Raw genomic sequence first — 25576 nt, 5'->3', positions numbered from 1 at the left:
CACAGTGGAATATTATTCAGCCTTAAGATAGAAGGAAATCCTGCCATTGGGGACAACATGGATGAACCTGGAGGACATTATGCTCAGAGCGATAAGCCAGACACAGAAAGACGAACAATGTAGGACCTCACTTACATGCAGAATCTAAAATTAGTCACATTCATAGAAGCAAAGAGCAGAATGGTGGTTGCAAGGCTTTGGGGGGAGCGGGGAGGGAGAAATGGGAAAATGTTGGTCAGAGGGTACAAAGTTTTAGTTATGCAAGATGAGTGAGTTCTGGAGATATAATGTACAGCAATGTGAATATAATTAACAATACTGTATTACAGACTTGAAATTTGCTAACACAGTAGATCTTAAGTGTTCTCACAATTGGAAGGAAGGAAGGAAGGAAGGAAGGAAGGAAGGAAGGAAGGAAGGAAGGAAGGAAGGAAGGAAGGAAGGAAGGAAGGAAGAAGGAAGGAAGGAAGAAGGAAGAGAGGGAGGGAGGGAGGGAGGGAGGGAGAGAGGGAGGGAGGAAGGTGAGGTGATGGATATGTTAATTAGCTTGATTGTGGTGATATTTCACAATATATCAAATCATGATGTACAACTTAAATATATACAATTTCTATTTTTCAATTACATCTGAATAAAGTTTAAACAGAAAAAACAACAATAAACTATTTATTTGGGGTTAGGGCCATAAAGGGAGTATATACTGTATAATATACTTTTCTTTATAACTACATATATTTTAAAAGTATATGAGACTTACAAATTATTTTCACACTTCCCTTGGCTACAGCCTTGCAGTTCATCAAATAAAATGCAAAAGATAACTAGATTTGCTACTTCTGTGGCCGGTACCAACTCCACCTCTCACCCTTTCCTCCATGCTAAGGCTAATATATATCCTGGAAATGAACGTATTTATGTCTTGCATACTCTGGTAGGGAGAACAAAATTTAAGTGGCTAGGGAAAAAGAAAAAGCAAGCTCTCTGTTCCAGGACCTGTCTCATTATACATAATTTAAGTACTGAAGAGTTGTTTAATTTTAAACAACTTTTATAACACTCTATAAAAAGAGAAACATCACATCTTGTATGTGCTTATCCTCAGCTAACATTTTTTCCAACCTATTTGGACACACTTGTGCCCACTTAAGCAGTCACTCTGGATTGGCTGCTCAGAATTTAATTCTGCCTGATTCATGTCACCAATGGTTTGGAAATACAGTGAGGCAATAAGGCACGGCTGTTCCGGGCAACCAACCAAGAGACCACCCCCTCCCTGGCCAGACCACGCTGCTCCTGGGTAGGGGTATCTCAACCCTGCCCAGGGCTTTGATCTGTTTTCAGTTTTTAAATGCTCCCTGTTGCCTAGTGGGGAGCTAAGCGACTTTGCTTCAATAGACATTATGTCACCCCCTCAGCCCTTATGTAAACAGAATGTCTAACACCTTCACCATGTAAGCCGAGCCAGCCGTCCGGTCCGAAGTAGAGGCTGACAAGATAAGTATTTTGCGTCAGCACCTGCAGAGGAGTCGTGCCTCCTCGCATGCAGGCCTTCTGCGCGGCACAACCAGGACATTTAAATTTACACTCGCAGCTCTCCTTTCTGACTCCTACTAATACTCATTAAAGTCATCATGACATCAGATAGAGAGAAAATAATATTTCTTCTTCCCGAGACCTTCTTTTCCTAAACCATCGAGAGAGTCTCACAGAACATAAAACCCTGAAAGGAGAAGGCAATGCCTCTTTTATAACCCCTGCGGCGAATGGAAGTTAATACGCATTCCTCATATCCGCACAGTGTTTCACAACGTATAATTCTCTCATTGAAATGTTTGATGGTATAAATGATGAGACCAAGAAGACAACACACAAATTTTATTTTTTTATTTCATTTTCGAGAAACTGAATATCAACTAAATAAGGCGCCATGCTGGGTTTTGGGGAAGGGGGAGGTGTCATGATAAGCAAAGCACTCCGTGACAGAGAAGCAGAGAAGTCGGTGTTCAAGGTGATGGTCCCAGATCCACACAGCTGCTGGGAGGCAGAGCCAACACTGGAACTCAAAGCTCCCAAGTCCTTCCTCTAAGCCTCAGAGCTCATCTGCACACTGCATCGGAAATGAGAATGCCACTCTGCTGTTCTGCCTTAGGGAAAGTCATGAGGCCCCCAGTGCTTTCCCAAAGGTCACGGCACGTGGTTAGCAAAGTTCAGAAAGGCTTCCTTGATAAGATGGCCTTTAAGCTGGGGTTGAAAGAGCAGATAGGACTGAGAACGTGAGAGTGGGCAATTGCACAGTGTAATGGGAGAAATCATGAGAAAAGGCCAGAAGTAGGAAATCATGGAGTAGAGTTAGTTGGCTGGATGATATGTATACAAAGAGTGGAGGAGCTGCAACTGTAAGGGAGTGGAAGTTGGATGGCATCTCACCTTTATTCAATAGGCCTCAAGGATCTACTGAAGGTGACGGACGAGGGATAACAGACTACATCTGTGCTAGAAAACGGAACTAGTGTTGATGTAAGGGCAGACTGGCAATAGAGGAGATGGGCATAGAAGTCAAGGCCAAGATCATAAAGCTCTCATCTATGAAATGTAGGGAGGAGATGGAGAAAAAAAGATGGGAATGATTGACTGAATATGGGTGTGAGGGCAGAGACTGAGGATGAACCCGAGTAACGAGCACCCTGGTTTTCAAACCTTAGTTACCACTCTCCAAGTGCTTTTGTTGAAATGGAGATTGCCCACACCAGATTCCATCGGAACGAGTCCAAGAAGCTGCATATGAATATGTAGGCTAGGTCTGTACTAATCAACAAACTCTGAAGCTGGCCAGCAATGAAATAAATCCAGAAAGAGAAGCTACCTTTACAGTATTATAGCAATTTGACTTATAATTCTACATCAATGGAATCTAATAATTAAACATTGAAGCTTGATTTCATGTGCACTTTGTGTGTGTTTTCCATTTCATTTTTCTAGCAATTCATTTTTAGTGAATTTTACAAAAGTATGGGTCCACAGAAATTAAAATTCTTGCACAAAGACAGTTTGAGAAGGATTGCACTCCCTATATGAATACATGGGTTAGTGAAACAGAGGAAAACGTATGTTCAGAACTGAGAGAACTCCCTGTAGTGGACATGTGGCCTCCTGAATACACCAGCTGCTGGCTTCCACTCTGCCATAACCAGGCCACCGAGCCTCCACGGCCGTGCACCGAAAGCCTGGACCTGCCCATCCCCATGCCCTATGGCTGCATATTATCTCCTCACTCTTGTGCTGGACATGCTCCCTCACCCCAAACCCATGGCTAGCTCAGCTCCACGTGTAGGTCTAGTGCCTCATGCCAAACCATCCGAATTGCTTTGCTGTTTTTTAGGAAATACACCAAAACTCAGCAGCAGACTGTGGGATAGGAAAAAAAACAAACAAAAAAAACTAAAAGTAAGCAAACAGCATTATAAAAGCTAAGGAGAAAATTTCTTAGACTGTACAGCTTAGGGAAAAGGAATATCAATGTCATTAAGCCTTGCAAAGAGAAGGAGGAAGACTCAGGACACAGCCATCCGATGCATCTGATAGAAGAATTTCAGCAGAATGATGCAGACAGGGGTAGGACAGCAAGGAGAGAGGATGGAATGAGTGGACAGGAGAAACCAGCTCCTCTGAATGAACTTCACAAAACTGTTTTATTATGTGACTGGGTGTTATATGGAATAGTTACATTACTCTAAATAATAATTTTCTCCAAAAATCTTCCCTATTTTATTATCCACTAATAGTTAATCTAAACTGGCATCTATAGAAGTCTCACTTTTTGCCTTGCTGATGACCCTTCCTATATAATAAAAGGCTAATATGCAAATAGACCGAACAGTGGAACAACCAAACAACCGGTGCTATGACATGCACTAACCACCAGGGTGTGTGTGTGTGTGTGTGTGCGTGAGTGCGCGCAAAACAGGGTGGGTGTTGGTTGTGGCAGGATGGTGGAGCAGGTGAGCAGGGTGCCAGACCAAGACAGGGCATCTGTCGCTGTCATTGGGGTAAGCCTCTGGTGATTACTGAAAATTCTTGGCTCCCATGCACTGTGGTCCCACCTGTTCACACCCACTGCCAGCGCTGGAGCTGCTGCTCACACCCACCACTAGCACCAGCCCCACTCACACCTGCTGCTGGTGCGTGGTGCTGGTCCTGAGCCTTCAGGGCCATCAGCAAGTTTGAGCGGCTGCTGTCAGCCCTGATCACCCCTGAGGGCTTCTCCACCTCTCCCCGCTCCTGAGGGGTGATCAGTGCAGCAACCGCAGCTCGCACCCACTGATGGTGCTGGCCCCACTCGCACCGCTGCTGCCACTGATCCCAATCATTCCTCACCATCAGCAGATGTGAATGGGGCTGGTGCCATCAGTGTGTGAAAGTGGTGGCGGCAGGAGCAGGGCTGCCGATAGATAGGGGCCCAGAGTCATGACAGAAGGGACTAGGCAGGGGCATGGAGGATGGGCCGAGACTCGCCTCTGTGCCCACCACAGCCTCGCAGCCCACAGTTCCTTTCAAGGTACACAAATTTGTGCACTAGGCCCCTGGTCTACATATACACAAAAGCCTACAGTGACCATCCAACCGGTCAATAGCTATGATATGCAATGACCACCAGGAGGCAGATACTTGATGCAGGAGCTGCTGAGCAACAGTAACTTTGCAGAGTGCCCTCTCTCACTCGGGGACCCCTCAGGAAATGTCCGACTGGTGGTTTTGGCCTGATCTCCGCAGGCCAGGCCAAGGGATCCCACCTGCCAAAGGGACCCCACTCACTCCACAGATGCCCTTCGAGCCCCAGTACCTTCCCCCCCCCCCCTCCCAGTTGCAGCTGGCAGGGGAAGGACCACAGGAGGTTGGCTCCAGGGCATGTCTGACCCATCTTGCCCAGTCCCACTCTGCTGGCCACCTAATAATTACTTTTCTTCCTATGTGCACAAATCCATCACTGGCCTCTAGTACAGAATAAGTGACATCAGTCATTCTTTAAGGCAAAGTCCATAAAAATATGCAATACTTATGTTTTCTTGCAAAAAAATACAAAACATTTGGAGAAGGATAAGCACAGAGGGGAAAGTTGAGGGTAAATTGGAGTCTAGTTTCACACATTTTTGGATTTGTGCCCTACCTAAATTGCCAGAATTTAAAACAGAAACATGGGAAAGCACCTTTGCAATTTTTCCAGAAGGATCGTATCTTTTGAAATTGAGTACTACAAGATGCCAATAGGATCACGAACAACCCCAAAATGCCCAGATGCTTGATATCAAAATTAGAAAAGATATCTGCCTACTCTCATTCTTATTTCCTAAAATAAATATGGAAGGTGAGATACAAGATAAAGGCCAGTCATTACTGCAAAGAACAGGCTTGAGCTGAGTTCGCTGATCCAAGAGAATCATTCACAAACATCTTCAGCTAATTCCCTTCTTAAAGATGTTTAACATGTATAAGGTAAAAGTGTGAAGAGCAATAGCATCGATGAAAGGTGGGAATTTTTGCTGCACTTCCTGTGTGTTAGGACTGATTCTTTCCTTCCCAGACTTGGACAACTGTTTAAAAGAATAGCTCTGGATATGTTCTCTAACTTGACTGAGATGATGGTTCCACAGGTACAGATACATGTTAAAGGTGTACACTCCCCCCCCCCCCATGTTGTAGGTCAATTACATCTGGAGAAAACTGTTTAAAAAGGCAATCACTCGGAGATACACCACAGGGAACGCTCCTAGAACCAGTTTCTGAGCATCATCCAGTCTGGGGTTTCTCTACTGTGTTCCAGGGAACTGACGAGCTGGAGCAATCAGGGTCCCACCAAAGAAAGAGAAAGCCCTGCAAGTGATGACAACAGGGGGAATTTAGCACAGGGAGCGGGCGGGCGGCAGAGCAGTGGGAGAGCCACAGATTAACAACAGCAGGAAGCCCCTTCCACCAGCAAGAAGGAGGGAGAGCCCGGGCTGCCACAGCCGAAGGTGGAACAGGGTGATCCTTCCAGGGAGAGCTGGAGCCACAGAAGCGCAGAAGCAGCTGGAATTGCAGCCTCCTGGGGAAGGGCCACCAGCGGACCTGGGGGCAGAGAGGCCTGGGTCTGACCCAGGGTGTTTCAGAAGAAAGGGGTTACACGGTAAAAGTAATTTTTTAAAAAACCACAGGATTAAAACAAGCTAGGAAACTTCTTTACCACAGGGCTTTCATATGCTAATAGACCTGTAAATCTCAAAGAGAGGAACGTAACACCAAGTGCTTCTGTGATCTTCTTTTATGGAGCGTGTTGGAGAGGTAGTGTTCCATGAAACACTATTTGGAAAATGCAATGCTCACATTTTACAGACAAGGGAATTTGGTTAAGTGGTTTGAACAAGACATTATAAAAACAGATAATACTGAGAGTAGAGGCTAGACTCAAGCTTCCTGAATCTTAACCAAGAGTTCTTTCTCACTTCCTAGCTCCATCAAGGAAACCAGGTACTTAATCATTCTAGTGCATAAGGAGTCATTTTGCTGGTATAAACAAACTACCAGCTCCATGGAATGAGCACAGTCTCTTTGTTAAATTGAGGACAACCAAGGCACCATGGCAAAAGAACAAATGCAAAAGAGGTAATAAATGCCACGGAGTTGCCAAGTTTATTGATGGGAAGAAACAAAGAGAAAAGGGAAGGGAAAAGCGAGAGTAAAAGAAGGCCACCAACCTCCACTGAGGATCACCCGCACCCCTGCAGCCATGCTGGCGTCCACATCTCCTCCTGACCACACTCGTGCGAGTAGAGCAATGGGGTCAGACAACCTCAACTATGTAGATGCAATGACCAAGGTGACAGATTTGTGGGATTAACTCCCTAAACTAGTGGTAAGGGATCCTGCCCTACATAAACCCTATAAAAACACCAAGGCCTGCTCCATGGCCCTCTGAGAGAACTCAGCTCTCCCAAGTATCTTCAGCTGAAGCACCTATGTCCTCCTCCTCACTCTTTACCCTCCAATCCACCCCTCCTGCCAGAGAGGTGGCTAACCACGCTCTAAGTCAGATGTTAGGAAACAAAGCTGCGTTCCTCAGGCCCAAGGAAACTGCCACCACCCCAAGCTCTTCCCTCTTTTTTAAGGTTTCATCTTTGCAGGGGGTAGGCGATGATAAGAGTTGCCCTAAGTTATTTAACTGAAATTCAGTGACAAAATACTCCAATAAAACGGTTAGCTGAGGGGGAGAATCCATGAAATGTCTCACGTGTACAGTATTTGTAAAGAAATGCTCACAAGTTCCCCAATTACCTCAAATGCATTGCGAGCTACTGGTTCAATAGCACTGTTGGAACTACCATGTTACTTGTCTATATTAGAGCATTTTCTCATTTATTTACCATTAATCTGTGTAGCCCTTTTTCATAGAAAACAGCTCAAAGCAAATGAGTCTAAGCTCCATGTCACTCTGGATTTATGAAGTCTCTATTAATTTAGTTTTAATCTGATCTTTTAAAGTCTCCTGATCCTGCCTTTAGGGCCAGTAAAAGTTATTTTTGTGAGTTTCACAATCCAAAACTTACACAAAGTTTTAATATGCATTTTCATAGGGGAAAGAAAACTATTTAACCCCTCCCTTGCCACCCCACCCCCAAATTTCAATAATTTACCAGCACAAAATTCCTATAACTCTTATTCATTCTTCAGGCTTCTTTCTCTTAACCCCCCAAATCCTGCAGAGCTCGGATCAAACAGAGCACAACCCAGGGAAAAATTTAATCGCTCATATCTCTGCCTGAGGGATTGTCTAGGTGCTATGGTGACAGACACCTCACGGAAAGTATGTGGAAGAAAAAAAGATTTTTAAACTCCTAGGAGGAAAGGAGGGAGGGAGGGTGAATGAGGGAGGGAGGGAGGGAGAGAAGGAGGGAAGAAGCGAGAGAGATTGATCTCTAATGGACTTGGTGTCAACAAGGAGAAGAGAAGCACAACACAGGGTGTACATATTCAATCAAAATTACTTACTTATACATCATGTGGCAAAACACCAACAACAAGATATTATCCAACAAAGGTATTTTGTTTCTATTCCCCGAAATTTTGAATTTTAAGGATTATATTGATTTGTTTTTCTGGTTAAAGGTGCAGCTTCTTCACAGAGGATTTTTAGGCAGTGAAACTACTTGTATACTGTAATGACAGATGTCCAAATTCATAGAATTCCCCACACCAACTGTGGACTTTGGGTGATGATGACACATTAATGTAGATTCATCAATTGTAACAAAAGGATGCTGCTAGGGAGTGAGGCTCTTGGTTTCAGGGCAGGCGGTCTATGGGAAATGGCTGTACCTTCCACTGCAAACCTAAAACTGTTCTAGTAAAAAAAAAAAAATGTACAGCACAGCTTCTCTTTTATTAATCTATTCTGATATGGCTGTTCAAAAAAATCTGAAAAAAATGCAATTAAAACTTTTAGTGCTTAATTTTATAGTTTACATAACTGTTTTTAGAATGATGTATTTAAATGTAATTCATAGATTGCTTTTTTTAAAGAGAGAAATAACTGGTCTCAGAGATTAAGCCAATTACAATATAAAAATCTCCAGGCCTAATCAGCACATAAAATGGCTCACACCAATGATATGGCTCTGTTGATACACAAGTCGAAATTTTTTGCTATGTTCATGTTCAGGAAACCAAGACTGTAAACACAGGAACAACAATCAACAAACGCAGATGTTTAAGGCTGGAAGTCACATTCTGGACAAGGTGAAAAGGGTAAGTGGCAGAAGAGTCATAATAAGGACGGTGGCGGATACCAGAGGTCAGCTTGGAGAGGGCACTGGCTCTGCCTGGGGCAGTTTGCTGCCTGCTGTGAAGCCCGCACTCCTCCCCCACCCCCAGCGCTCCGATGATGAGAAAACAATCTGAGCATAATAACCCCAGCATGTGGAGCAAGGATGTTTCAGGCCTAGGACAATCCCAATCTATCCAGCAGGATCAGCAATCAAGGGCGTGTGCCCATGAACCTGAAAGTCAGGAAGGCTCTCCCACTCAGAACCAGAGCCTCATTCTGCAAAAATGTTTGAAGGGGGGTCTTCAGCCCAGTCATCTGGGACTGGGTTAGAGATAAGAAGACCATGGGGACCTATCAAGGAATGACCTGATGTAATTCCTGATGTAATTTAGATATCATCTCTATTATGGACCCAATCTCTTTAATAATAGCTGTGGGAAGGGCAGGAAGAGGATCGGTGCCTGCGGACATCAGAGGAACAATGCCACTCAGAGCAACGTGGTTTTCAACTCACTTTCAGAGCAGAAAACAATTCTCTGGGGTCAACAGTCTTTCCACATACTAAACAAGGGGATATTTATAGATATGCATAGCTTTTTCTCTTTTAAAAGCAGAGTTCTGGAAAAGAATGCTATCCACTAATAGAAAGATATTTGGTCATCCCCAGCTTTTGCCCAAGGCTGTGCTCTTGCATGCTTTTGTCATTTCTCCTAAATTATTCATTTATGTGGACCAACACTCCCAGGTCCTATTCCCCTGGTGCAGTCAGTGGTCTGTAAACTCATTAGTCAACAGAGCCAAACATCAACAGTACAATTGAAATTTCTTTTGAGAGCCAATTTTTTCAAACTTAAACTTCATCTAACGCCACGTCTTCAAAATAGACTCGCCTAGGCATGGTATTTTGTGGAAGAGTCACACTCAAGGGGCCAAAGAGCCTCATGTGGCTCTTGCCAGGCAGTTTGCCGACCATGGTCCTGATGCATTAGGATCTCTTTCTAAAGTTTGTCCTTCAGTGTTAGGATATAACAGCAGTGAAGAGGGACCGATCCTGAATAAACATAACACATTTACTGCAAACCGAGATTAGGTGATATGCAAGAAGCTTGAAAGCTCTAATTTCTATTGTCTATGAATAATGCAAATTGACCAATAATTTCAAACTTTCTATCAATGACAGGGAAAGCACAACATAAGAATGGGTTGTCTCGCCCCAGTGGTGTGGTCCCATGTACCAAGAGGTCACTGGTTCAATTCCTGGTCAGGGCACCTGCCCAGGTTGTGAGCTCAATCCCCGGTGGAGAGTATGCGGGAGGCAGCTGATCAATATTTCTCTCTCATAGATGTTTCTCTCTCTCTCTCTTTCCTTTCCTCTCTCTGTAAACCTGGTGGGCAGGTTTCCTCAGAAAAATAATGTTATGGAAGGTAGCTGTAACCCCAGCCAGTTCTAGCACCTAACTTTATCCATAAAGGTGCTGAAATACTATATTTTTACTGTGGGGAAGGAAATGTAGAGGACAATAATTTCAAAATACTACTAATCAAACAAAAAGAAATCCATCAACTTCAGTGAACTACAATGCCATGTGTTTCTAACACTTGTGGTAAAAGATTAGCAGGTATAACTCTGGGGTTCTGAGAATTTCTGGCATTCTCAAACACTTTGGAAGTTAACAGCCCTGGTTCTTTAGTAGCTCAAGTCTTTTACTAAAAGAGGAATGATTTTCCTGCGCTTTGATACAACGTCACCAGTTCCATATATTCCTGGAGAGACTGGGGCCATTTTCTGGTTCTCAGGTTTCCGGAGGGCAAGCGTTGGGAAAGAGATGGGAGCCAGGGGGTTGAGGAAGAGGTGAAGAGGTTATGAGAGGAAAAACATGTCTGAATAACAGCAGCTTCGCTGTCATGATGAAAACAGAGAAAGGACAACAGAATGCACTAGCTCTTTAAGGGGAACACAAAGGTAGAGAAGACGGCAGCTGTCCCCCATACCAGCCTGGGTCGCCCAGCTGGTGGCTGGGTTGAGCAATGGCCTCAGGAAGGACAGGACAGAAAGGTTAATGTGTAATAGCTGTGGCTACTTGCATGGGGACCTTGCAAACTGTTCACGTCTTAGGGAGCTTCTATACTGATTTCTACTCCTTTTACTCAGAGTCTTATGGAAGCTTCTAATCAGGAACACAATGATATGAATTAAAATATTGTCTACTTTCCTTCCCACTGCTGGAAGTGCTCAAGGTGATGTCACTAAAATTCAGACAAGAGGATTGGGAGGCAGTTGAGGCGATGGGGATCGGCGGATGCATAATAATAAGATTCAACATTTTTAAGTTAAGAAAAAAACTATAACTGGTCTATATTAAAATAAGCACTACATGGACTAATTTATTTTTAAATACAGATTGGGAAGGAGAGAGTGGATGACTGACTTGTGAAAATATTACAGAAAGCTGGTTAAATATCCAAGAACCAAAAAATATTACCCTCTTCGTTTTCCTTTTCTAACTCAGCTTTTAAACAGATAAGGGGGAGGCAAAAATAACAGAGCCATTATCTTTAAGTATTTGCTATAATACCTTTGATATTCAATGTTCATCCACCTACCCCCCACCCCGAAATTCAAGTAAAATATTAATGTGAAACCCAACATTTAAAAGTAGCTAGATTCTGGTTGCGGCTCAATCTCCAGTGTGGGGTATGCAGGAGGCAGCCAATCAATGATTCTCTCTCATCATTGATGTTTCCATCTCGCTCTCCCTCTCCCTTCCTCTTTGAAATCAATAAAAATATACTAAATAAATAAAGTAGCTAAATTCTGAACACACAGTGATGGCACAGATTTATTACATGCTGAGTCAAGTGCAGAGCATTATGTGTGTTTTGTTTCCCTTTGCACACTTTGCTATACCACTGAGAATCCTCTTGTCTGTGCAAATCAGAGGAAAGCTTTTAAATAGAGGAACTGAGCATGATTCAGCATATTTAAAAAGGATTTATACCCATTCTTAGAAGGACAACCAGAGGAAACACCATCTGAGGTCTAAACAATGATATCTGCTTGCCCTTTGATCTGCATTTAAGGACACTTAGTACAACTTTTTTGTTGAAATACCACTGAATTTCACCATTTACTATTTTAAATCTCTTTAGGAGAAAATTTGCTTTTTTGAACCACACTCTCCGAACTATTTTTGCTGTGAGTAGTTTGCAGGCATGGGTTCATTTGCTGCTAACAAAAAATCTTCCTTCATAAGTACAGGCAGCTTAAATGAAAAATAATTCCACTGATACTATGGTTATGAGAAAAAGACAGTACAATGTATCTGGTTACACATACAAGTGGGGAGTATTCCCATTTTTCTTCTAATTTATGTTTCCCAAGAGTAATATTGTCAGAAGATTGCCAGTATTTTTAGAATAAGTTTCTTATTACTTGTACTAATACATACTGATTCCCTTTTCTGAGCATAATTTGAGTTATTTCAATTTATCCTAGCATCTGGAGATCAGCATCTCATTAATTCAAAATAAATAAATGAAATCTGAAATGCAGATTTAAAGAAACCTTTGCACTGGTCTCAAATGTAATGCATATTACAAATTAATAATACATATGGGTAACTAATACAAAAGAGGTCTATTAATAAACCATTATGATATACATCAAATACCAAGAAACCGCAATATCCTAAATGCCTTCACTTACTTGCAGGTATAGCATTCTAAATGATCACCCAGATTAGTGAAATACACATTTTAAATGGGAAATATGCCCATGTTTTCATCAATTCAGTTTTTATAAAGCATCTCTCATGTGCTCGGCGTTATGTTAGGAACTTAAGTTACGATAGTAGATAAGCCTGGTTGCCTTTTGAGGCTGATATCCTCCAGGGATGATAAATAAATGACTAAGCAAATTTAAAAAGACAAAAATATACTCCTTGTGATAAGTGCAACCAAGGAAATAAACAAGGTGATGGTAAAGAAGGGGGGGGGGGAGCGCGGGCAGCACTGATTTCTATGGAGTAGTTAGAGAAGGCTTCTCTCAGAAGGTGAATTTTAAGCTAAGACCTGAGGATATTTCAGGATACTTCTCCAAGGTCACCAAATTGGCAGGCTTGTTCATTAGGCTGCCAAGACATTTTTAGAATTAGAAAACAAGTAGAAAATGCCATCTGTGGCCCTGATTGAATGCAGGTTCACGAGTACACCGGTTTCGCTGGCACACTCTGCACACCAGCCAGCTACCATTTAGGTTACACACCCCAGCCTACTCAGCAGGAGTGGGTTTAAAACAGTCGGTATAAACAACAGGAGCTGGTCCAATGACTAGAGGAACTTATCCTGTTGATTCATACTTCCTGATAGCCACTCTAGCTAACAAGGATCAGGGTTTTCAAATGTGTCTCATGAGTAAATAATTCCTCGGCCTCAAGGGAAAATGATGTTTACAACTATATAAACTTTCCCTTATAACTTATCTAACTCAGTGCGTATAAGAGTACTTTAAAACACGGAGCTGTGACATGGATTTTTCTGTAGGTTCTTTAATAGACTAATCATGTAATGCGGCTAACAGGCCATTGACACAGATTAGGAAATCTGTGGAATTCTCCCAGCATCCTTAGAGAATCCACATTGCTAAGCAATTATTTTCTTCAACAGAACTGTCCTGCTCAGAGCCATTTTAGCCTCTCATTATGAAATCCCCATTCTTACTGCTAAATGGATTAAGATGAAATAGAATTGTTTGACTGGCAGGGGCATGGCTTTGTGACTTGAATTCCACTTATCTGGAGAGGGTTTTCTCCTCTAAGCACACAGTAGTCCAGATCTGGACCTGTGATTGGAGTTACAACTTGCAGTCAGAAAGCCCAGGGGTTTGATAGGAGGGGCCTGGGGCAAAGTTCAATACCTAGGAGTCTCTTTCAGTTCTGTATCAGCTGGGGTGGCGGTGGAGGGTGAAATTAACACTAGCATTGATGCATTCTCTTGGAATTTTAACTTTTTCAGTGTTTTTTTTTTTTAATCTTTAGCACTCCTTTATGAAAAATGAAAGCATCCCTAAGGAGATATTGTGTTAAACCATCACTTTTGCAGTATTAGTTGGCAACCAAGGTCCAGCAGTGTGACTCAGAAGCAATGTGTACCTGTAGACCAGGAAAGGTCAGCAAAGCAAGGGAGGAGAATTTCAGAGGTCATTAACGCAGTGGGTGTCATCACACTTTACAGACTTGCCTCAGGCCAACTCTCACAATTTCAAACACCATCTAAGAGGCTGTGGCTCCCAAACATTGGCATCACCTGGGGATCTTTAAAAATGCTAATAAATACCCGGCTTCCACCACACGCATTCAGATTTAATTGGCATGAGTCCCTCCTGGGCATCTGGATTTTTGAGGTGTAGCAAATTTGGGAGCTACTAACCTAAGGAAGCACTGCTCTTAATGGCTTACTGGGATGATTTATTGAGTTCCTTCAGACATCAGAAATCTCCTAGGCTAGTGCTTGTTGACCATGGTAGCACATTAGAAAAGTCTAAGGTACTTAAAAAAGAAGGAAGGAAGGAAGGAAGGAAGGAAGGAAGGAAGGAAGGAAGGAAGGAAGGAAGGAAGGAAGGAAGGAAGGAAGGAAGGAAGGAAGGAAGGAAGGAAGGAAGGAAGAAAGAAAGAAAGAAAGAAAGAAAGAAAGAAAGAAAGAAAGAAAGAAAGAAAGAAAGGAAAGAAAGGAAAGAAAGGAAAGAAAGGAAAGAAAGGAAAGAAAAAGAATGACACCAGAGACCACCCTCAAAGACTCTGGCTTCATTGCTCAGAGGAGGAGCCCCAGACGCCTTAGTTCTGTAAGGGTCCTCGGGTGATGCTAATGGCAGCCAAAATTGACAATCATGGTCCAAGCCCAGGAACTGTTTTCCTGGAGACTACAATGTGATTCTCTGCTTCCACTTGGTCCAGATTGGGACGATCCACAGAGGAAATAAAACATTTCCCCAAGGCTGTCCGGGAAACTTATGTGTGTGGAGGGGCGGGGGGGGGGGGGGGGGCGGTGAGGGAGAAGACAAGTGGTGGACTTTTACTAAGCCAGAAGAAACAGAGTTGTTAGAATAAGGAATAGCGCTTGTCCTCCGCATCCCCTCCCGAAACTTGATGGACTGGAGGGAGAATTTCCTTAGAATGCTTCCTGGAAGTAGCTCAAACTTGGATTCGGTTCCAATAAATTGTGAAAATTCTTGTCCAATCAGAGCCCCTGGCACTGCAAGTAGCAAGATTGGCAGGCCCCAAGCCTCACTCCCTGAGAGATTCTGTTTCACGAATTTCCCAGGAGGATTTCTGCACCACTCAGATGCCAGTCATTCTGCTTCACTTCTCCCCTCCCCCTTCGCCCGCATTCCTCCCTTCTTCCCCCAAAACTCAGCGGAGTTAAGAATCACCCCATACATGTACTTGTAAACAAATCGCCAAAATATTTTGCATGGGAGTCATCCAAGTAACTAATGCCCTTAGATGACGGACCCAGGTTTTGGACGTGGCTTGGCGACGTGCCTGCCACTTTGGCGAGTAAGTGTCTGCTAACCCGTTCGGAGTCCTGCGCCCCGCAGGAAGGGAAGTCAGCAGAGACGCACCTCCCAGGCTGCGGAACCCACCGCCCAGGCCGCCACACCCACCCCGGGCGCGGCTCCTGCACCCCAGGTTCTCCCCGCGGGGAACGCGCGCCCACACTCCCTCTGTGCGCCCTAAGGGAAGTCAGCTTCTGGATGAAGAGGAGCACAGACTGAAGGCACTGACGGGGGGTGGGGCGGGGGGGGAGGGGTTACCCAGTTCCCCTTCACAGATGGGAAACCTGGGGTTGGGGTGAGAGGAGGCTCCGCAGCTCCGTCGGGGTTTGCCACAGAGCATTTGCGGCGCAGCTCGATTTAGCCGCCCTTAAATTTCCATTCTGTTGCCTGGCAACCGGCTCAGACCAGCTCAGCCCGGCCCCGGCTCCGGCCCCGGCCCTGGCCCCGCACCCTTTCCCTGCCCGGGGACTGGAAGTTCGCCCTCGGGCACTGGCCGGAGGCGTGTGAGACAGGTGCCTGGGCTGGCTTCCCCCTCGGGGCTCGGGAGCCAGCCCCAAACCAGGCCAGCCCCGCGGGCGGGGCTGGCGCGCCCTCCGAGGTCCCTTAGGCACCCTCCTCGGCCACCCTCCGCCCCCAGCTCCGTGGATGCCACTCTGCACAGTCATGTCAAGTTCCCAAATTTCTCAGCCGCTGCCGGATTCCCTAAAAGTCCCGGTGGGAAAATTAGCACTTAGCGCGCTAAGGGTGCAAATAATAGTAGTAGTAGTAGTAGTAGTAGTAGTAGTAGTAATAGTAATTGAAGGGGAAAGTGTTGGAGAGCCTTCTCCTTCCCAGCTGGTTACACTGCCACAGTCTAGTTAACTTGGCCCGAGCGGGGCTCTCTTGGGGAAAGAAAGCTCGGAGCGAGCTCCGGGCGCCCGCAAAGCCGCGCTGCGGGAAGCCGCCACGCTGGGCCCGCAGGTGCCCCCGGGCCACGCAGGTGGCGGAGCGAAGCCGCCCGTCCCTGGTCCCCGCCTCGCCAGCCCGGACCCTGCCCCGAGGGCCCCTCCCCCATCTGCCCCGCACCGCCCCAGCCCGGGACCCTGGGAGGAGGTTTCCACACGCCGCCCCGGCTCCTTACCCAGGTTCACAAAGCTCATGACCATGTCCGCGTCGCTGAGGAAGGCGCTGTCCTGCGCGGTGGCCAGCGGGGACGCGCCGCCGCCGGGTCCCGGGGCCAGGAGGCTCTTGCGGGGGACGGGGTGCGCGGCGCCGGGGGGCGGCGGCCCGGGCTGGGGCGCGCCGGCTCCTCTCCGGGGCCAGGGCTGCCGCCGCTCCGCGCCCGACGGCCAGTCCTCGTCCTCGCCGTCGGACAGGGCGTTGTACAGGTCCAGCATGAAGAGGGGCGCGGACTTCAGTCGCCCGGGCGGGGGCTCCCCGCGAGGCTGCTGCTGCGCGAGCGCAGGCGGCGGCGGCTGCTGGAGGCCGTGCACGGGCCGGGGCCGGTGAGGGAGCCCCAGCACCGACAGGATTTCCTTCTGCATCTCCCGCTTCTCCTGCGTCTTGAGCCGGCGGTAGAGGAAGCCCGAGGAGGAGGAGGCGGGCGGCGGCGGCGGCGGCTCCGCGTGGCCCGGGCTCCCGCCGGCCCCCAGCAGCGCACCCCCACCGGTGGCCAGCGCCGGGGGCCCGCAGCAGCTGCACAGCAGCCCCCACCACCAGCACAGCCACTGCGCCCTCCGTCCCAACCCCGGCATCCCTGCCCGGCCGGGCTGGCCTCGTGGGCCCCGCGAGGCGTGGAGCGGCGGAGCGAGGCCGGAGCGCGGCCGCGATGGCCCTTGGCGTGGACAGCCCCCGCCACCTCTCGGCGGGCTCGCTTCCCCTTCCTGGCCCTCAGTCCTTATCTCTCATGGTCCGCTGGGGCGCCCCCGATGGCCCAGGATGCAGGGGAGGCCAGGGGGGCCGGGGAACCGCACTCCCGCGCTAGCCTCCAGAAACGCAAGGTCCAGGCCAGGTGCGTCCCGTTGAGTCCAAGTGGCTTTGCAGCCGGCGCCCCGGACCCCAGGCAGGTCCCCGCGGGGTCGCTCCCCGCCTCGCTGGCCGCGCACGTGCGCTATCCCGCGCCCCCTGGGTGGCCGAGAGGGACCCGGAGCGGCGGGGGAGAGGGACCGCTCACCAGCTCGGGGGACTGCCAGGCAGCATCCCCGCGCACGCTGCCCGGGCTCGCTCAGCCGCTGTGAAGTTTACCCGGCTGAAGGGCCCGGGCTGTGGCGACCAGGAGTCCGGGGATGCCAATCTTCTCCGCGACGCCGAACTCCCTTCTCGCTCACAAACTCCTCGCCCCTCCGCCCTTGGGCACTGTCGCTTCCCCTCAAAATCTCCGAGAGCTGCTGCTCGACTCGCCAAGGGGGGGCATCAAGGATCTTCCTTTCCGTTCAGTGTTCTCCCGGCTGCCCTGCCAAACCCTCTCACAGAAGGGACAGGAGGGAAGGGGGCCGATGCACGGAGCAGGGGACGCGGCGTCCGCCACGCGATTCGCAGCCTCTCGCCTCTCGGCGCCGCGCGCTCCGCAGCAGCCAACGTGGGCTCTCTGGTGCGCCCTCGCTCAGGTACCGCACTCCGGCCCCGGGACTCCCCGCCCTCCCGGGGAACGGGCAGGCGGGCAGCCAATGGAGAGGCCCGTCTCTCCAGTATTTGCGTAGGCCCGCCCCCTTCTTTCACCCTCCCTCTCCCCCGAGGCGTCGCCTGGGCGGCGCGTAGGTTCCAAATACACAGACAATTCTTAGAGGCACCCGGGGAGTCCCGAGGTAGCAAAGGCACAGGGCGTCATCACCGGTCTGAGTGATCTGATCAGCACTCCAATGTGAATCACACAAAGCGCCTCAACTGATTCTTTAACCGAGTAAAAAGTACCGTTAAAATCAGCTGCTAAGTCAATGTTGGTTTGAGGAAGAACAGAAAAGTGATAGTTTTCCCATTCCTTTCTGAGTTTCTCATATTGATGTATAATATAGGCGTCCAGTGGACACGTGGCTTTCAAAGGCAGCTGCTGCAAGTCAGGACACACCCTTCCAGAAGCAGCTCACAAACTGGCCGTGGAGCAGGCCAAATGCAAGCCAGACCCAGCGTCTGGAAGGTTGAGGGCCAAATATTTTGACTTATCTCTTCATTTGGATTTTGGCTTGGCTTCTTAAGCTAGCACCCAAAAGGAAGAGAGAGACTGTGACCAGATAAAATAATTAAAATGCCTCCCGCTTGCTTCTTGAAAATGTTTCAATGCTTCTTTGGTTTGTTTGTTAACATTGCATTTTAAAATAGATACAAGACACATTATGTAAGCTAATTCCAGTTCCCACTCTGGACAGTAGATAGAGCTCTGTAACTCAGATTGAGCGTTAGACAAGATCAAATGTTCCACTTTCATGGCAGGTACCACCATCTGTCTTTCAGGATGTAAATTTATTTGTACTTATACTACCCAAGAATGCTCAGTAACCTATAGATCCTAGCAAATTCACTTAAAACATTAGGCTCTTTTACCTGGTGAAACATGTGTGGATTAAAAAACAAAAACTGCCATTTGCTGGACCTAGCAGCCTTAGTTCAATAGTCCAAGCTTTTGAGAGCTGGAATATGGGATTTGTGGACTTAATAAGATCCTGGGGTTTCTGTTGATCAGAGCTTATAAGCATTTTTATCTTATTTCAATGAATCAGTTTTACCTCCCACCATCCAGTCGTCCATTGGCTCACCCTTTCTCCTTCTGTCTTGGCCCAGACACAGTGGTCATTTAGGACAGGCTTTAATTCTACAGATGTCCCATAGCCATTGGCCTCGGGCAAGACAATTTCAACAGCACGGGAGGCCAGTTTTTAACCATCTGCAGGGATTCTTTTCATCTGAAAAGAGAAGACATCACTACTTGGTCTGGAATGCCAGGACTTGTAGAATTCAAGAGCCTACATCACATCTCTGACTGCATGGGACTTATTACGAGCATAAAATTATTGCAGTGCATAAAATCACAGTAGCAAGATTTCTGATCAGAAGGTCTAAAATCTCTAGGTATATGTAGGCTTCCTGCCAAGATCCTCTTTTCTCAAACTTAGTCACATCTTCTTTTTAAAACTTCTAGTGAGACGCAAGCAGAGTAAAAGTAGCTCCAACCTATAAGGGCAGTGGGGAAAGCACTAGAAAAACTGTAAATGCCTGATCATTTAGGTAGGGTTATGCAGTTTAAAACACACCTACATGCACCTTTGGTAAAACACACACACACACACACACACACACACACACACACACACACACACACAGAGTTTTCCCATTTTCTTAGATACTTGGTAAGAGGTAGATGGGCCTGTGTGACATGGGTCTAAAATGGCACTTAGTGATTTATTTTCAATTAAACATCTGAGCACCAACCCTGATTCAGGTCTTCCATAGACTCCCCTTCCCCACCAAGATGGTATCTCAGTTCTTGTATAAAGGATGTGGGCATGGGGCTGATGATGAACACAAGAGCACATAACTCTGCGAAGAGCCAGGACAAAAATGTGTGAAGTGAATTATGACAATGGACATATGGACGATGACATTCAACTGAAGGCCACAAAAGAGGGTGTGCTCTTCTCATGTTCCCACCACTCCCAGCAGGTGCCCATGACTGTCAGAAAACACTCAAAAATGCCCTTGGTTCCACTGGTGGCAAAGGGGATAAAGAGATGTGGTTCTAGAGTTTTACCTTGTTTCCCCGAAAATAAGACATCCTCCGAAAATAAGACTTACTTACAGGTTTCCTTCTGAGTGAAATATAAGGCATCCTCCCAAAAATAAGGGCCCCCTAGGCTAAACATGAGAGATTTGGTCCACTGATTCTGAAAGAAATGGAGTCACAAGAAATTCACCAGGAAATTCAGGAATTGGATTGTTATGATGATGTTCCAGAAGATGATGACATGATTGTCATTGAAAAAATGAGTAAATTCTTGATATTGTAGGATTCGCAGTTTGTCTGGTTTGTGTTGACAACTACCGTACTACCGTACCGTATACAGGTAATAAATTTCCTTTATTTTCATTTAACAATAAATGTGTACCGTATTCTTCTTCATGGAAAAATAAGACACCCCCTGAAAATAAGACCTAGCTCATCTTTGGGAGCAAAAATTAATATAAGACACTGTCTTATTTTTGGGGAAATAGGGTAATAACCTCATAATGGGGACCACTGCTTTTCCAAGCCAATTGGAACTTCAGGTAGATAAGGAACCCCTAACCACCACTTCACACATGCCCTGCTTCTGTGACCCATTCCCATCACACACCTCACACTCCCCAAAAGTCTTAGGACAGAGAACTGGACACAGTCCAGCTGTGATTCAGAGAGAACAGGTCTGGCTCTGGAGTCTGCTGGAATGTGTGAACCAAACCAACTATAGAAAAATTAGAGGTAATTTCGCCCCCTGCAGGACACCAAAATATTGTCACCCCTTCCTCTGCGATGGACAAGCTTCATTAAGTTCTCTGTGCTTGTCTCCAAAACATCTGGGTGGAAAGAGGAGGAATTCAGTCAAGAAGCCGGATGTGGGACTCAATCCATATCACACATCTGGTTGCTTGGCTGATATTTCATGCAGATGGCCATCAGTTTTCTGGAAATATTGCCTGTCTCACTCCTGCCCCCTTAGCGAAAGAGTGAAGAACTCTCACTACAAAGCACAGGTTTTTCCCATGCCTTTGGTGAAAATAAGGGTTAGGGTGAGAATCCTATACCCAAATGTTCATTAGTGCACAGGGTAATTCACACACAAATTCTCTAAAGCAGCAGTTATCCTTGTTCCTTTTATATTATGAGGATTTCTGTTACACCTTTATAACACAGAGGACCAAATAATTTGTCTTCAAAAAATGCTGTTTATTAATTTGACATGTTAAATATTCTATATTTTTCTTTTAATTATGTTACTAGCAATAAACTGCATTGAATTCTCTGATTTTGTACTAAAACACATCTTGGCCCCTTTCAACAGAGTTCCCTTAAGATGTAAGGTAGCTGATTTTAGAATTATGTTAACATATAAGTGTTTTAGCAACTCGTATGCTGTTCTTGTGTCGAAAAAGCCTGAGGTCTGGTCGCCTCGAGTCCTTGGAAAACTCACTTAAAATGACTGCAGTTTATCTTTAATATTAATGTAAGGAGTTGGGTATTTCTTAATATTAATCTCTAAATATATTTTGCTCACATTTAAAAAATATCAATCTGGAGTGGAGTGAAAAGGAAATATGTTAAGCCAATGTTTGTAGAGTATGAGAAATGAAAATTTGAGAGTTAAATAAATATTGCTTCTGAAAGCTACACCTGTAAGACAGCCTTCAAAATATATGCCCCATCCAAAAGCCTGTGGTAACATTTACATTCACTCACACTTTCCTTCAACCATTCAAAAATGTTGGGCATTCACACTTCAAAATATCCTTCGAGCCATCATATTTTCCTACTCGTGAAGGACATCTGGTGGCAAAGTGAAAAACTAATACATAAACCTGTTTCCAGAGGTTTTTTCCACACTACAACCCACAGAGCAAATCTGTTACTGTTGTGTGCTTCCAACTGTTCACACAACTCAGATCTTTATCATCGAAGGAGTTCAGCTGTCTATTAAAATGGAGTCTTTCGAAACATCCAGATGATTGGTCTTTATATTTTTCATTGGATATTAGCATATGAGACTAAGTCTTTCTTTCTTTCTTTTTTTTACTGAGGAAAACAATGCTGACACATTTCCATGACCTGCTCTACTGTCCCTGAAGAGCTTTATTCCAATAGGTCACTGGGCCCTTAGCTACATTGGACAATACTTGAAGCTTCGTAGCCTGTGCTGGCCTGTAAACATCATTCTGTGGCCCCCTTTGTATCCTGTGTCCTGGACATGTCTCTTGTGTGTCAACTAAAAGGTTCCATGAAAATATGACATGATCATACTGCCAATCCTTAACTAGCAGAGCTATAGCAGCAGGGGGTGGTGAGCAGGGAAACCACACTGACTGGATAAACTTATGTTAAAATGAAAATCAAGGTCATCTTTTAAAGAGGAAGAAAAAGTCTGAGATGCTTATCAAAGGAAAGACAAATGTTGATACTAATTACCCAATATGCATTCATTTATTCAGCATCTGTTTGAATGCCTTCTGTGTGCCAGCCACTGTTCTATGTTTTGGGATACCAAAGAGTCAATGATCCCTGCTGTCTATTGCATAGATTCCAGAAAGAGGATATTGACAATAAACAAAATAACTAAGAAAATATATGGTGATAAGCAGAATATTATCTCCCATACTTTTTGCCCATGTGTTAAACACCTGTGAACATGTTGCATTACATGCCAAAAGGGACTTTGCAGCTGGAATTAAGCTTGCTAAACAGGCGACCTTGAAATAGGAAGACTATCCTGAATTGTCCCATTGTAATCACCAGGGTCCTTAAAATCAGAAGAGAAAAGCACATGAGCCATGGTAGCCTGCGAGGGACTCCACCTGCCTTTGCTGGCTTGGAAGGTATAGGGGCCACCAACCAGTGAATGCAGGCGATCTCTAGTAGCTGAGAGCACTCCTTAGTGGGTAGCCAGAAAGAAACCAGTGACTACAGTCTTTTTTTCTTTTTTTAAATATATTTTATTGATTTTACACAGAGAGGAATTGAGAGGGATAGAGAGTTAGAAACATTGATGAAAGAGAAACATCGGTCAGCTGCCTCTTGCACACCCCCTACTGGGGATGTGCCCACAACCAAGGTACATGCCCTTGACCGGAATCGAACCCGGGACCTTTCAGTCCACAGGCTGACGCTCTATCCACTGAGCCAAACCGGTCTTGGCCCAGTGACTACAGTCTTAATTCTGAATTGTCAGCAACCTGAATGAACCTGGCAATGGGTTCTCCTTAAGAGACTCCCTGAGCAGCTAACACCTTGATTTCGGGCATCGGGGAAACCCAGAGCAGAGAAAGCAACCAGGCCTACTGGACTTCTGATCTGCAGAACTGTGAGATAATATGCTTGTGTTGTTTAAGACACTAAATGTGTGGTATTTTTGTTTTGCAACAACAGGAAACTAATATGTATATGGCATGGCGATAAGAGCTGAGGAGAAATCAAATAAGGAAAAGGGAGTAGGGAATTGTGGATGATCAGGAAAGTCTGCAAGGGGGATGAGAAGCAGCCATGGGGCTTTCTGGGGGAAGAACTTTCAGAACGGTAGGAACAGTTAGTGCAAAGGTTCTGAGACAGGGCCATGCCTGGTGAGTTGGAAGAAGAGCAAGAAGGCAAGTGAGACTACAGCAGGGGGACTGAGAGGGACTAATAGCAGGTTATATCAGAAGGCCAAAGAGGGTGGAAATTGCAGGCCAAGGTGGCATGGGGCCCTGGTTGTTCTTGTAAAAGACTTCACTTTTAAAGATCATACATTGGCATAACAATAAGGATGAAACTCACAAACATAATGTTGTGGAAAAGACACCAGACATGAAAGACCACAAATTATAATTCCATTTATACAAAATTCAAAACCAGACCAATCTAGTAGCCAGATTAGTGGTTACCTTGGTAGAAGAGTAGAGGAGAAGCCAGGATTGAATAAGACCAAGAGAGGTGTTCTAAGAGCTGGTCTATTTTATTACCTGGGAAGTGTTTATAGAGAAATAGTCTATTTTACATAATTCATTGAATGATACACATGATTTGTACACTTTTCTGCATGTATGTTATAATGCAATAAGAACTTTGATTAAAAAACAATAAAGTAAATAATTACCATCACCACCACCAAAAAGTATAAGATGGGAGGATCACTGGATGGTTTTGAGCACAGCACAGTGCTGTACAAATCTCTCAGGCCACTCTGTTTAGAACAAACCAGGATGGAATCAAGGAGACCAACTAAAACACTCTTGCTAATGTCCAGGCAGGAGATGATGATAGTTCAAGGGGGACCTCAGATGGAAGCACGGATAGAGAAAAGTGGTTCAATTCTGGAGATTTTGGAGGCAGACTGCAATGCCAAGAGAATGTACCGCCTGCACAAGGCATTCCAACAACTTCTCCCTCCTCCCTCTCATATAAGGTCAGCAAAGCATGTTTTCTCCACTGCATAAGGCCAAGGTAGTAGTGTGAATTAGCTGTGAGTGAGTAAAACGGTGTTCGTACCCTAGTGATTGTGGGTTAGTACACTGATAAGCAGTAGCTTGAGGGGCTTTAGCCAACCCATAATCTCTGCCTGCACCCATCCTACAAAAGCTGCTCAGGCCCAGCCAGTGTGACTCAGTAATTGAGCATCAACTGATGAACTAGGAGGTCACTGGTTGAATTCCTGGTCAGGGCACATGCCCAGGTGGTGGGCTCCATCCCCAGTAAGGGGTGTGCAGGAGGCAGCCCATCAATGATGTTTCTCTCTCATCAATGTTTCTATTTCTCTACCCTTCTCCTTTCCTCTCTCTAAAAATCAATAAGTAAATTTAAAAACATTTTTGAAAGCCAGTGAAGTCAATAGAATGTTTGCTAACCAAGAACAGCTTCAAGACAAGTCACCTGATAGTCTTGTAAGAAGGTTCTCTATCCTATCTAATAAAAGAGTAATATGCAAATTGACTGCACCTCCGACACCCACAAGCCACATCCACCAGCCAATCAGGAGCAAGTATGCAAATTAACTCAATCAAAACGGCTGTGGCCACAGAAAGCGCAGGAGGCTTGGTTTTCCCCAGCAATGGAGGAAGCCAAGCTTTCCGCACACCCCAGCAGGCCCAGGCCTCCACTCAAGGCTACAAAGTTTCAATTATAGGAGATAAATAAATCCGAACAAAAATGGCAGCAGCCACGGAGTTGGAGAGAGCATGGAGGAAGCTAAGCTTCCCCAGTCCTGGCCTGCTGTGGCCTCTGCTTAAGGCTATAATAAATCCGAACAAAAATGGCTGCAGCCACAGAGCAAGCAGGAGGCTTGGCTCTGTTCAAGGCTACAAAGTTTCAATTATAGAGGATAAATAAACCGCAGATACCAGGGCCTCCGCTTAGGTCACTGTGGATCATGGCCAGCCTGCAAAGGCCCCTCACCCAGGCCACCCCATGCCCCAAGGGAACCTCCACCCTGATCTTAAGACACCTGTCAGAGCAAACCAGCCAGCCCCCACCTGTGCACCAGGCCTCTATCCTATCTAATCCTATCTAATAAAATAATAATATGCAAATTGACCATCATTCC

General features: G+C 45.8%; 1 protein-coding gene across 1 annotated transcript in view; it reads right to left on the bottom strand.

The window, feature by feature from the left end:
• Nucleotides 1–17961, bottom strand: part of BMP6 (bone morphogenetic protein 6) — a 146768-nt gene extending 128807 nt beyond the window's left edge. Inside the window, exon 1 of the mRNA XM_036444058.2 lies at nucleotides 16468–17961. Within this exon, the coding sequence (XP_036299951.1) occupies nucleotides 16468–17080 (613 nt within the window). The 5' untranslated portion in view covers nucleotides 17081–17961. The remainder of the gene's footprint in view (nucleotides 1–16467) is intronic.
• Between the last annotated feature and the right edge of the window lie 7615 nt (nucleotides 17962–25576).

The sequence above is a fragment of the Pipistrellus kuhlii genome, unplaced genomic scaffold (assembly GCF_014108245.1).
Source record: "Pipistrellus kuhlii isolate mPipKuh1 unplaced genomic scaffold, mPipKuh1.p scaffold_m20_p_2, whole genome shotgun sequence".
In the NCBI taxonomy this organism is placed as follows: domain Eukaryota; kingdom Metazoa; phylum Chordata; class Mammalia; order Chiroptera; family Vespertilionidae; genus Pipistrellus; species Pipistrellus kuhlii.
The sequence above is the reverse complement of the archived record's forward strand: the minus strand, read 5'-3'. Positions and strand labels throughout refer to the sequence as shown.